This window comes from Oncorhynchus gorbuscha, unplaced genomic scaffold, assembly GCF_021184085.1.
Source record: "Oncorhynchus gorbuscha isolate QuinsamMale2020 ecotype Even-year unplaced genomic scaffold, OgorEven_v1.0 Un_scaffold_1213, whole genome shotgun sequence".
NCBI lineage: Eukaryota > Metazoa > Chordata > Actinopteri > Salmoniformes > Salmonidae > Oncorhynchus > Oncorhynchus gorbuscha.
In genome coordinates this window covers 21,849-34,471 of record NW_025746058.1, presented here as the reverse complement: position 1 = coordinate 34,471, position 12,623 = coordinate 21,849, and the positions used below count along the sequence as shown (strand labels likewise).

Genomic DNA, 12,623 nt, shown 5'->3' with positions numbered 1-12,623 from the left:
TCCAAACCTGTATATATGGGGACAGAGCAACAGGCTGACAGAGCAACAGGCTGACAGAGCAGCAGGCTGACAGAGCAGCAGGCTGACAGAGCAGCAGGCTGACAGAGCAGCAGGCTGACAGAGCAGCAGGCTGACATCACTCCAAATGATAGTTCTAGAATATGATGGAATAGAATTTTCGGACCAGTTTCCCAGACGCAGATTAAGCCTAGTGCTGGATTCTAAATCATGCTGAATGGAGAATCTCCATTGAGTCCAAGACCAGGCGTAAAAGATGCACTATGCAGATATCGCACCGCCATTTCCTGGTTGCTTTAAATTCGAATTTCAACTTGTGAGAAAACAAGCATGTATAGTGTAGAGAATCATTGTAGCATCTAAACTGCTGTGAAATAGATTTTCCAGAACCAAAAACATTGTATTTTCAGCTGATTTGAAGCCGGTGTACAAAACCCAAAGTAAAAGACCCCAAAAAAAACAAAACTATAAAACAGGAAGCATAGAAAAATAACAGATCTACCACCTTCTTAGACTTGCTTTCAATGAAAATAACAGATCTATAACATTTCTATGTGAATTTGGTCAGGTCTCCCAAAAAGCTATACATTATTGCAGCTCTAATCTGTGTCTGGGAAACTGGCCTCAAGGCTTTTCATTTAAGGCTGTGATAGGAGAGGGGCACTATTAACCCCAGATGAAGACAGACAGTCAGAATGGGGGATGGAAAATACATCAACGACAGAAACAAGGAAGAGGCTTGTCATCCTGAGATGAGGTTCTCTATTACAAACGTTTCATCGACAGGACAGGAGCCAATGTGACATAATGGTCACCAATAGCGATTTGCATATTAGTCAAAGACGAGCATTTTTAGCCTGATTAAAACTAGACTGAGCACTCCACTCATGGTGAACACAGCATTCAGTCTGGTTTAACCAGGCTAGGATCTGTCTAGAAAAAGGGATAGGCGTGACCCACTGTTAGATAGCTCTAGGGTGAGGTTGCCCCTAGGTACAGATCTAGGATCAGCTTCCCCTCCCCAATCCTAACCTTAACCATTAGTGGGGTAAAGGGAAAAACTGACCCAGGGTCAGCATCTAAGGCAACTTCACCCTATGATGGTTGGACTGCTGGGTTGTTGTTGCTGGATATTCTGTTCTGCAGGTTATGGTAGACAGGATGTTAGCTGGATAAGATTCAACCACCAACAGGTGCACAGTACAGTATATATATATCAATGTGAATAAGTAAGTTTTGTCTGACACACTGCTGTGCTCAGGGTTGACTTGTTTGTTTCTATGAAGCAACAGTTTTGTCTGACACACTGCTGTGCTCAGGGTTGACTTGTTTGTTTCTATGAAGCAACAGTTTTGTCCGACACACTGCTGTGCTCAGGGTTGACTTGTTTGTTTCTATGAAGCAACAGTTTTGTCTGATACTAATTACACATCAGAATAGGGAAAGGGGATTAAATGAATATAACATGGTACCAACCTCATAAATACACAGCCATCCATCAAAGACTTATATGAAGTAGTAAGGGCTTAGTCTTCCCCTGAACATCACCAGCCATCCATCCAAGACTTATATGAAGTAGTAAGGGCTTAGTCTTCCCCTGAACATCCCCAGCCATCCATCCAAGGCTTATATGAAGTAGTAAGGGCTTAGTCTTCCCCTGAACATCCCCAGCCATCCATCCAAGACTTATATGAAGTAGTAAGGGCTTAGTCTTCCCCTGAACATCACCAGCCATCCATCCAAGACTTATATGAAGTAGTAAGGGCTTAGTCTTCCCCTGAACATCCCCAGCCACCATCCAAGGCTTATATGAAGTAGTAAGGGCTTAGTCTTCCCCTGAACATCACCATCCATCCATCCAAGGCTTATATGAAGTAGTAAGGGCTTAGTCTTCCCCTGAACATCACCAGCCATCCATCCAAGACTTATATGAAGTAGTAAGGGCTTAGTCTTCCCCTGAACATCCCCAGCCTTACATCCAAGGCTTATATGAAATAGTAAGGGCTTAGTCTTCCCCTGAACATCACCATCCATCCATCCAAGGCTTATATGAAGTAGTAAGGGCTTAGTCTTCCCCTGAACATCACCACCCATCCATCCAAGGCTTATATGAAGTAGTAAGGGCTTAGTCTTCCCCTGAACATCACCACCCATCCATCCAAGGCTTATATGAAGTAGTAAGGGCTTAGTCTTCCCCTGAACATCACCAGCCATCCATCCAAGACTTATATAAAGAAGGAGTGCACTAGATAGTGAATAGGGTGCCATTAGGACGGTACAGTCTGTGGTGAAGCGGACCTAACTTCATTAATGAAGAGGACAGCAGCTGATGTTTCCAGGCTATTTAACATGGAGGTCCCTCCCTCTCCTCCCCCCTCCCTCCCTACCCTCCCTCCCTCCCTCCCTCCCTCCCTCCCTCCCTCCCTCCCTCCCTCCCTCCCTCCCCCCCTCCCTCCCTCCCTCCCTCCCAGACTACAGATGGTCCACCAGCTGACCGGTCTGTTCTGTCTGGCCAGCCCACACCCAGGACAATAGGGACTTGGGGGTGCATCTCAATAGTATAAAGTGGTTTCCTCGTCTTCTCTCCTTGCCCCTCCTTCTACACTGATGGGAAGGAAATGACAGGTGAAAGCTCATTTCTGGTAGAGATGGATCATCCATGTGGCTTTTACCAGTCCTGTTTTATCATTCTCTCCAAGACTGACTGGGCTACTGAGAGGGAGGAGACGAGGCTATTAACTGGGCTACTGAGAGGGAGGAGACGAGGCTATTAACTGGGCTACTGAGAGGGAGGAGACGAGGCTATTAACTGGGCTACTGAGAGGAGGGAGGCTATTAACTGGGCTACTGAGAGGGACGAGAGGCTATTAACTGGGCTACTGAGAGGGAGGAGACGAGGCTATTAACTGGGCTACTGACGAGGCTATTAACTGGGCTACTGAGAGGGACGAGACGAGGCTATTAACTGGGCTACTGAGAGGGACGAGACGAGGCTATTAACTGGGCTACTGAGAGGGACGAGACGAGGCTATTAACTGGGCTACTGAGAGGGACGAGACGAGGCTATTAACTGGGCTACTGAGACGAGGCTATTAACTGGGCTACTGAGAGGGACGAGACGAGGCTATTAACTGGGCTACTGAGAGGGACGAGACGAGGCTATTAACTGGGCTACTGAGAGGGAGGAGACGAGGCTATTAACTGGGCTACTGAGAGGGAGGAGACGAGGCTATTAACTGGGCTACTGAGAGGGAGGAGACGAGGCTAATAACTGGGCTACTGAGAGGGAGGAGACGAGGCTAATAACTGGGCTACTGAGAGGAAGGAGACGAGGAGATGAGGCTATTAACTGGGCTACTGAGAGGAAGGAGACGAGGAGATGAGGCTATTAACTGGGCTACTGAGAGGACGGAGACGAGGAGATGAGGCTATTAACTGGGCTACTGAGAGGACGGAGACGAGGAGATGAGGCTATTAACTGGACTATTGAGATGCAGCCCAATAAGAGAACATGGTTCTGATCACAGCCTGAACACAGTAAACACTAATTCAGTCATTCTTCGGTACATGGAGGTTAAGGGTCATCAACTCCATCTGACCCCATAACATAACACACAAACAAACAGGAAATATTGCATCTTAAAGCATACATACAGTAATGATGAAATCATCTCACTTTGCAAAAAGTCCCCTTTCATTTTTTAAAATACAACATTGTAAATATAAATTATTTGTAATTGTGCAATTCATTCAGAGAAGTAAATAAAAGGTTACGAGGAAGGAAGCTGCAGTCCGTTGGGGACCTTTGTCAGGTACAGTTGCTGTTATATAGCTGTTATAGAGTGAAACTGATGGAGCCAAAATGGAGCCACTCCAGAGCACAGAGGTCACCAACACATCATCCACATGAGCAAAGAACAGCTCAGGCAGAGGCATGTGCCTGTATGTTAAATACACACAAACACACCCAGCATCCAACCCCACCCACTCATAGGTGAGTGAGGCCTTTTCAATCATTCAGTCAAGTGTCTCTCCACACACACACACACACACACACACAGTAACGGTTCTTCAAGTGTTCTCTCCTCTCAGTGTTCTGCGGGGCGTACAGGAGTTGTACAGAGACTTGGTGTGGGGGGGGTTTGGGGTGAAGGATGAGGGTAACCTTGTTCTGCGGGGAGCTTGTACAGAGGTGGGGGCCATGCTAAACGGTGAGAGGCAGCATGCCAGGAGGGGAGACAGTCCGGGGCGCCGTCAGGGCACTCAGGGTGCTGGGGTCCAGTCCATTCACAGCCCTGTAGGGGACCACACCAGACAGAGAGAAAGCAAGAAGACAGAAGTTACTTCATTCACAATATCAAATAGAAAGCCGTTTGTCTCTACATACTCTGGTTACACCAACTCTGATTCAAAATGGGATAGAGTTCATTCAGCCTGTCACTTCTTCTACGGTCTCGGAGTGAGTCACACCAACACCGCAGACAGGAAGTCAAGCAGAGAGATAGATGGACCAGTAGGAACACTCCTGCGAGAGAGACAGAACCACTCACGTTTTGTCGTAGTAGGTGGTGTGTAGTGAGTGAGAGAACTTGGTGGCGTTGCTGTTGATGATGTTTCCGTTCCCAGTGATCATGTTGCTGGACGACGTGGAGTAGGTTTTCCTCACCGCCTGGTCCTTGGCAAAGTGCCTACATGCAGCTAGCTTGGACTCCAGCGCCTAAGGACAGACACGGCCGACATTAAGACTAATCACAAGCTGTGGATTCTGTTGTAACCTTTAACCTTTAATTCAGGTCACAGACACCATTCCAATATACTCTGCTGTCAAGAGAGGAGAGGAGACAGAAGCCAAACTGTTGGGTTCATTCATTCCATAATATTTTGTCGTCAACATTAGCTTCAGAGGACGGATACATGGAAAACATTACTACAAGAAACAAAACTGATATTTACCCCCACTTTTCTAAGAAGGTCCCCAACGATATTAAGAGCAGAGATTCTTGCTGATGGGGTCAGAGGTGAGCCGCCAGGCGCACAGCCATTTGTTAACACTGTAGAGGAAGAGGAGAGAGGAGAGTGGAGAGTGGAGAGAGGAGAGGAGAGAGAGAGGAGAGGAGAGGAGAGAGAGAGGAGAGGAGAGAGACCGTGTTTAGCACATGACAGATATCTAGAAACTGTTTCACATTGGAGGTACAGCTCCAAAAGTGAAGGAACTAAACAGACCTGGGTTCAAATAGTATTTATATACTTTCAGAACACTGAGCATTTCATTGAGACTGCCTGGAGGGACTGTTGAGACTCTCCCATGGATTCCATTAGACCCAGCAAGCTCAATAAAGCAGAAAGTATTTGACAGAAATGGAACACTATTTCCACCCAGGTCTGTTAGAAGACACGGCTGTTGACCTGATGATTTAGGGTTGATGAACGGGTGGTCCATGCCCTTCCCTACAGGGGTGACAGGCAGGGACAGGGAGGCCTGGACAGCAGAGTCCAGCTTGTCCATGTCCAGGGTAGGAGAGCTGGGGGCTGACATCCTGTCTGCAGTCCTCTCCCTCACCACCATCTCCTGTCTCAGGTCTGGGGGGGGCAGATAGACAGACATGAGGGAGTTAGGGGGTCAGGGGTGACAGGGAGTCAGGGGGGACAGGGAGTCAGGGGGGGGACAGGGGGAGTCAGGGGGGACAGGGAGTCAGGGGGGACAGGGAGTCAGGGGGGACAGGGAGTCAGGGAGTCAGGGGGACATCCCCGTCCAAACCACTGTACTGAGACCAGTAGAGACTCCTTCTCATCCCCTGACTTAATACAGCAGTATTAGACATAAAGGAAAGGGGAGGTCTGAGACAGAGGGAGGTGTTTCATGTCTTCATACCTCTGGCTTCATCCTTTAGTCGCTGTACTGAGACCAGTAGAGACTCCTTCTCATCCCCTGACTTAATACAGCAGTATTAGACATAAAGGAAAGGGGAGGTCTGAGACAGAGGGAGGTGTTTCATGTCTTCATACCTCTGGCTTCATCCTTTAGTCGCTGTACTGAGACCAGTAGAGACTCCTTCTCATCCCCTGACTTAATACAGCAGTATTAGACATAAAGGAAAGGGGAGGTCTGAGACAGAGGGAGGTGTTTCATGTCTTCATACCTCTGGCTTCATCCTTTAGTCGCTGTACTGAGACCAGTAGAGACTCCTTCTCATCCAGCTCACTCTCCAGGAAGGCATTCCTCTCTATGGCCTGGTTCAGACGACCCTCAAAGTCCTCCAGAGATACGATGGTCGTTCCTGAGGGAGGGAGGAGAGGAGTTGGGATGGACAACGGTAAGTAGCAGAAGCAGGTGAAAAATGTACCGTATCTGTGTGGGTTGGATAACTGGGTTAACACTGAGTGGAGTAACACTCAACACAAGCATTTCACGACGCCCACAATGACACCTGCTAAATATGTGTATGTGACCAATATGTTTGATACTGAGGCAGAGCTACCAGCCAGCATCCACTTAGCCTACAACCGAGGCCTAAACACTCAAGTAAAACAGTTGAATGGCTGTGTTAGTAAGGTTAGTTTAGTTCTACTGTGGTATATAGTGACCTCTTGGCTCTCTCCAGGTCATCGTTGGCCTGCTCCAGTAAAACAGTTGAATGGCTGTGTTAGTAAGGTTAGTTTAGTTCTACTGTGGTATATAGTGACCTCTTGGCTCTCTCCAGGTCATCGTTGGCCTGCTCCAGTAAAACAGTTGAATGGCTGTGTTAGTAAGGTTAGTTTAGTTCTACTGTGGTATATAGTGACCTCTTGGCTCTCTCCAGGTCATCGTTGGCCTGCTCCAGTAAAACAGTTGAATGGCTGTGTTAGTAAGGTTAGTTTAGTTCTACTGTGGTATATAGTGACCTCTTGGCTCTCTCCAGGTCATCGTTGGCCTGCTCCAGTAAAACAGTTGAATGGCTGTGTTAGTAAGGTTAGTTTAGTTCTACTGTGGTATATAGTGACCTCTTGGCTCTCTCCAGGTCATCGTTGGCCTGCTCCAGTAAAACAGTTGAATGGCTGTGTTAGTAAGGTTAGTTTAGTTCTACTGTGGTATATAGTGACCTCTTGGCTCTCTCCAGGTCATCGTTGGCCTGCTCCAGTTCTCTGACGTATCTATGAAGCTGTTCCTTGATTCCTCTGGTCTGTCCCAGGTCATCCTCTAACATGGAGACCTGCTTATAGCTCTGAGAATACTGCTGCTCCAACTTCTCCTACAGGGAGAGAGAGAGACAACATTCAGACAACATATAGACCTGCTTATAGCTCTGAGCTAGCACTAGTGATCTAAGCAGCGATCTACCTGGCTAGCACTAGTGATCTAAGCAGCGATCTACCTGGCTAGCACTAGTGATCTAAGCAGCGATCTACCTGGCTAGCACTAGTGATCTAAGCAGCGATCTACCTGGCTAGCACTAGTGATCTACCTGGCTAGCACTAGTGATCTAAGCAGCGATCTACCTGGCTAGCACTAGTGATCTAAGCAGCGATCTACCTGGCTAGCACTAGTGATCTAAGCAGCGATCTACCTGGCTAGCACTAGTGATCTAAGCAGCGATCTACCTGGCTAGCACTAGTGATCTAAGCAGCGATCTACCTGGCTAGCACTAGTGATCTAAGCAGCGATCTACCTGGCTAGCACTAGTGATCTAAGCAGCGATCTACCTGGCTAGCACTAGTGATCTAAGCAGCGATCTACCTGGCTAGCACTAGTGATCTAAGCAGCGATCTACCTGGCTAGCACTAGTGATCTAACCAGCGATCTACCTGGCTAGCACTAGTGATCTAACCAGCGATCTACCTGGCTAGCACTAGTGATCTAACCAGCGATCTACCTGGCTAGCACTAGTGATCTAACCAGCGATCTACCTGGCTAGCACTAGTGATCTAAGCAGCGATCTACCTGGCTAGAATTAGCAGTGTGGGTTAAACATCCCTCTAGTTGTCTATTTTCTCCTATTGATCCTGCTGCCATCCTATTACAGTACACTGCTGGACTGCCGGGGCCCAGAGCATGGAACTGCTGGACTGCCGGGGCCCAGAGCATGGAACTGCTGGACTGCCGGGGCCCAGAGCATGGAACTGCTGGACTGCCGGGGCCCAGAGCATGGAACTGCTGGACTGCCGGGGCCCAGAGCATGGAACTGCTGGACTGCCGGGGCCCAGAGCATGGAACTGCTGGACAGCCTGCCAACACATGCAGCTCTCTCTCTCTGGCAGGCAGCAGGGGCATCCAGGGGTGTGGCTTTACTCTGACATCCAGATGTAGTTGTTGATCCCTGTTTCAGTCCCTGGTGAATGGGTGACGTTAATGGATGTTCCGGGAACCGTAATCCAGTGTTTGCCGAGAATCCCGAATCGTCAGGAACAGTGTTTGCCGAGCCGAATCCCCAACCCTTCCACATATTTGTTAAATTCCAACACCAAGAGGTACAACATTTACCTTGAGGTTCTAACCCCTCTGTGTGTGTGTGTGTGTGTGTGTGTGTGTGTGTGTGTGTGTGTGTGTGTGTGTGTGTGTGTGTGTGTGTGTGTGTGTGTGTGTGTGTGTGTGTGTGTGTGTGTGTGTGTGTGTCCGTTCCTGCGTATGTTACCTTGAGGTTGTCCAACTCGCTCTTCAGTCTTTGGTTCTCTGTGTGCAGGTCTCTGAGACGGTGTTCAGCCTGTCCTAGCTGGGCCTCTAACTCTGCCTCCAGCTCTCTGCTCCCTTCCTGGAACTCCAGCAGCTCCTCCTGCGCCTCATGGTAACTGAGGAAGACACGGGAGAGACCAGACTGTTACACACACTACCACACGGTCTCTCCTGAAACTCCTCCTGGGCCTCATGGTAACTGAGGAAGACACGGGAGAGACCAGACTGTTACACACACTACCACACGGTCTCTCCTGAAACTCCAGCAGCTCCAGGTACTGTCTCTGTCATAGAGCTCTATCAGACCTGAGTCCAGTCTGTAGTCAGTCTATATTCAGACTCACTGGACTGTGTCCAGACTTGCTGACCCACACAGTATGTGCTAGATACAACGTAGTAATACCGTCCAGTAATATCTACAGATGGGCCTGGCTGAAAGGTCTGGACTCCTGGATTGTAGCATAGCACTTTCTCTTGTCCCATATGGCTGTATATCAGTCAATCATCTGTCTGTCCATAGACATAAAACATCTAGACCTTACTATCGGTCTGGTCATAGATGTAATGCAACTAGAATGGTCCTGCATGGCTCCTGACTCATCTGTCATGACAAAGGCCAACGCCAATGCTAGAGCTGAATGAATGCAGACTTTCCATGCCATTCATTCAGTCAGGTGGCTCCACTGAATTGAATTAGAATGGTTGGTTAAAGTGTGAGAACCTAGGGCATGGTATACTGACCTGGTAGCCAGATACTTTTTTGCCCCACTGTATTTAGTCAGCCACCAATTGTGCAAGTTCTCCCACTTAAAAAGATGAGAGGCCTGTAATTTTCATCATAGGTACACTTCAACTATGACAAACAAAATGAGAAGAAAAAAAAAATCCAGAAAATCACATTGTAGGATTTTTAATGAATTTATTTGCAAATTATGGTGGAAAAATAAGTATTTGGTCAATAACAAAAGTTTCTCAATACTTTGTCATTGCCATCAAAGGGTATATAACAGAGGTCAAATGTTTTCTGTAAGTCTTCACAAGGTTTTCACACACTGTTGCTGGTATTTTGGCCCATTCCTCCATGCAGATCTCCTCTAGAGCAGTGATGTTTTGGGGCTGTTGTGGGGCAACACGGACTTTCAACTCCCTCCAAAGATTTTCTATGGGATTGAGATCTGGAGACTGGCTCGGCCACTCCAGGACCTTGAAATGCTTCTTACGAAGCCACTCCTTCGTTGCCCGGGCGGTGTGTTTGGGATCATTGTCATGCTGAAAGACCCAGCCACGTTTCAACTTCAATACCCTTGCTGATGGAAGGAGGTTTTCACTCAAAATCTCATGATACATGGCCCCATTCATTCTTTCCTTTACACGGATCAGTCGTCCTGGTCCCTTTGCAGAAAAACAGCCCCAAAGCATGATGTTTCCACCCCCATGTTTCACAGTAGGTATGGTGTTCTTTGGATGCAACTCAGCATTCTTTGTCCTCCAAATACGACGAGTTGAGTTTTTAACCAAAAAGTTCTATTTTGATTTCATCTGACCATATGACATTCTCCCAATCTTCTTCTGGATCATCCAAATGCTCTCTAGCAAACTTCAGACGGGCCTGGACATGTACTGGCTTAAGCAGGGGGACACGTCTGGCACTGCAGGATTTGAGTCTCTGGCGGCGTAGTGTGTTACTGATGGTAGGCTTTGTTACTTTGGTCCCAGCTCTCTGCAGGTCATTCACTAGGTCCCCCCGTGTGGTTCTGGGATTTTTGCTCACTGTTCTTGTGATCATTTTGACCTCATGGTGTGAGATTTTGTGTGGAGCCCCAGATCGAGGGAGATTATCAGTGGTCTTGTATGTCTTCCATTTCCTAATAATTGCTCCCACAGTTGATTTCTTCAAACCAAGCTGCTTACCTATTGCAGATTCAGTCTTCCCAGCCTGGTGCAGGTCTACAATTTTGTTTCTGGTGTCCTTTGACAGCTCTTTGGTCTTGGCCATAGTAGTTTGGAGTGTGACTGTTTGAGGTTGTTGACAGTTAGGGGTCTTTTATACTTTTATACTGATAACAAGTTCAAACAGGTGACAAGGTAACAAGTGGAGGACAGAGGAGCCTCTTAAAGAAGAAGTTACAGGTCTGTGAGAGCCAGAAATCTTGCTTGTTTGTAGGTGACCAAATACTTATTTTCCACCATAATTTGCAAATAAATTCATTAAAAATCCTACAATTTGATTTTCTGGATTTCTTTCTCTCATTTTGTCTATCATAGTTGATACCTATGATGAAAATTACAGGCCTCTCTAATCTTTTTAAGTGGGAGAACTTGCACAATTGGTGGCTGACTAAATACTTTCTTTTGCCCCACTGTATGTTAGCCTGGACCACGATCTGTCTGTGATGTAAAATAATAACATGCCATTTAGCAGACACTTCTCTTAAAGTGACTTACAGCCATGTGTGCATATATTGTACATATGGGTGGTCCCAGGAATCAAACCCACTACCGTGGCATTACAGGTGCCATGCTCTACCAACTGAGCTACAAAGGACCACTGTTTGGCATGACAAGGAGTTGAGATGATCGCACAAACAGATCTGGGACCAGGCTACAGATACATAGTTCCACTGACCAGGGATGACTCTTGAACAGAAAAGGTCTGAGTGACACACACACATTAACAGGGTTCGACAGCTCTGGGGTCAGTTAACCGGCAGCCACTGCTCCATCCTTGGCCTCACTGGGTTTCCCTGCTCATTCCACACATAGTTATCGTACCAGAAGCACACATAGTTACCGCACACAGTTACCACACACAGTTACCACACCAAAAACACACCTAGTTACAGTACCATCAGCACACATGGCCAGTTTGGCCGCAGAGCAGCCCTGTTCAACTATGTCTCTGACTGGAATGACTTGGGTTACCTTCCCTCTGGCTCTGACAAAATCACTGTTTTCAGACAATATGGCCAAAATACCACGGTGTACAAACAAGTATTTATATTTATTATGGATCCCCATTACTTCCTGTCAAGGCAGCAGCTACTCTTCCTGGGGTTTATTATGGATCCCCATGAGTTCCTGTCAAGGCAGCAGCTACTCTTCCTGGGGTTTATTATGGATCCCCATGAGTTCCTGTCAAGGCAGCAGCTACTCTTCCTGGGGTTTATTATGGATCCCCATGAGTTCCTGCCAAGGCAGCAGCTACTCTTCCTGGGGTTTATTATGGATCCCCATTAGTTCCTGCCAAGGCAGCAGCTACTCTTCCTGGGGTTTATTATGGATCCCCATTAGTTCCTGCCAAGGCAGCAGCTACTCTTCCTGGGGTTTATTATGGATCCCCATTAGTTCCTGCCAAGGCAGCAGCTACTCTTCCTGGGGTTTATTTGGATCCCCATTAGTTCCTGCCAAGGCAGCATCTCTTCCATTATGGATCCCCATTAGTTCCTGCCAAGGCAGCAGCTACTCTTCCTGGGGTTTATTATGGATCCCCTTCCTGCCAAGGCAGCAGCTACTCTTCCTGGGGTCCAGCAACATTAAGGCAATTATATACAATAAAACATCACATTACAAATTAAGTGTGTTCACTCAGTTCACTACTCTACAATACAAAATCCATGTGTACATGTGTGTGCATTGAGCACATGTTATGTGTGTGTGTTAAATAGGCGTAAGTTAGAATATAAAATTATTTGTGTGTGTATGTTATTGTGTGTGTGTGTGTGTGTGTGTTATTGTGTGTGTGTGTGTGTATGTTATTGTGTGTGTGTGTGTGTATGTTATTGTGTGTGTGTGTGTGTATGTGTGTTATTGTGTGTGTGTGTATATGTGTGTTATTGTGTGTGTGTAGCGTAGCGGTGCCATCTGGAACGTCCTCATGACACGCACTAGGCCAATACTCTAGAATGTGTTGTGTCAACACTGACAGGGTCAGGCTCTACAGAGCCTGGGAAAACAACCA

At 47.2% G+C, this 12,623-nt stretch overlaps 1 protein-coding gene across 1 annotated transcript in view; it reads right to left on the bottom strand.

Moving 5' to 3' along the window:
• Positions 1-3,722: 3,722 nt before the first annotated feature.
• Positions 3,723-12,623, bottom strand: part of LOC124021794 (nuclear distribution protein nudE-like 1-B) — a 15,315-nt gene continuing 6,414 nt past the window's right edge. The window contains exons 3-9 of the mRNA XM_046336914.1: positions 8,628-8,807; positions 7,099-7,247; positions 6,159-6,295; positions 5,425-5,598; positions 4,972-5,069; positions 4,569-4,735; positions 3,723-4,313 (exon numbers count right to left, since the gene is read on the bottom strand). Coding sequence (XP_046192870.1) covers positions 4,223-4,313; positions 4,569-4,735; positions 4,972-5,069; positions 5,425-5,598; positions 6,159-6,295; positions 7,099-7,247; positions 8,628-8,807 — 996 coding nt within the window. The 3' untranslated portion in view covers positions 3,723-4,222. The remainder of the gene's footprint in view (positions 4,314-4,568; positions 4,736-4,971; positions 5,070-5,424; positions 5,599-6,158; positions 6,296-7,098; positions 7,248-8,627; positions 8,808-12,623) is intronic.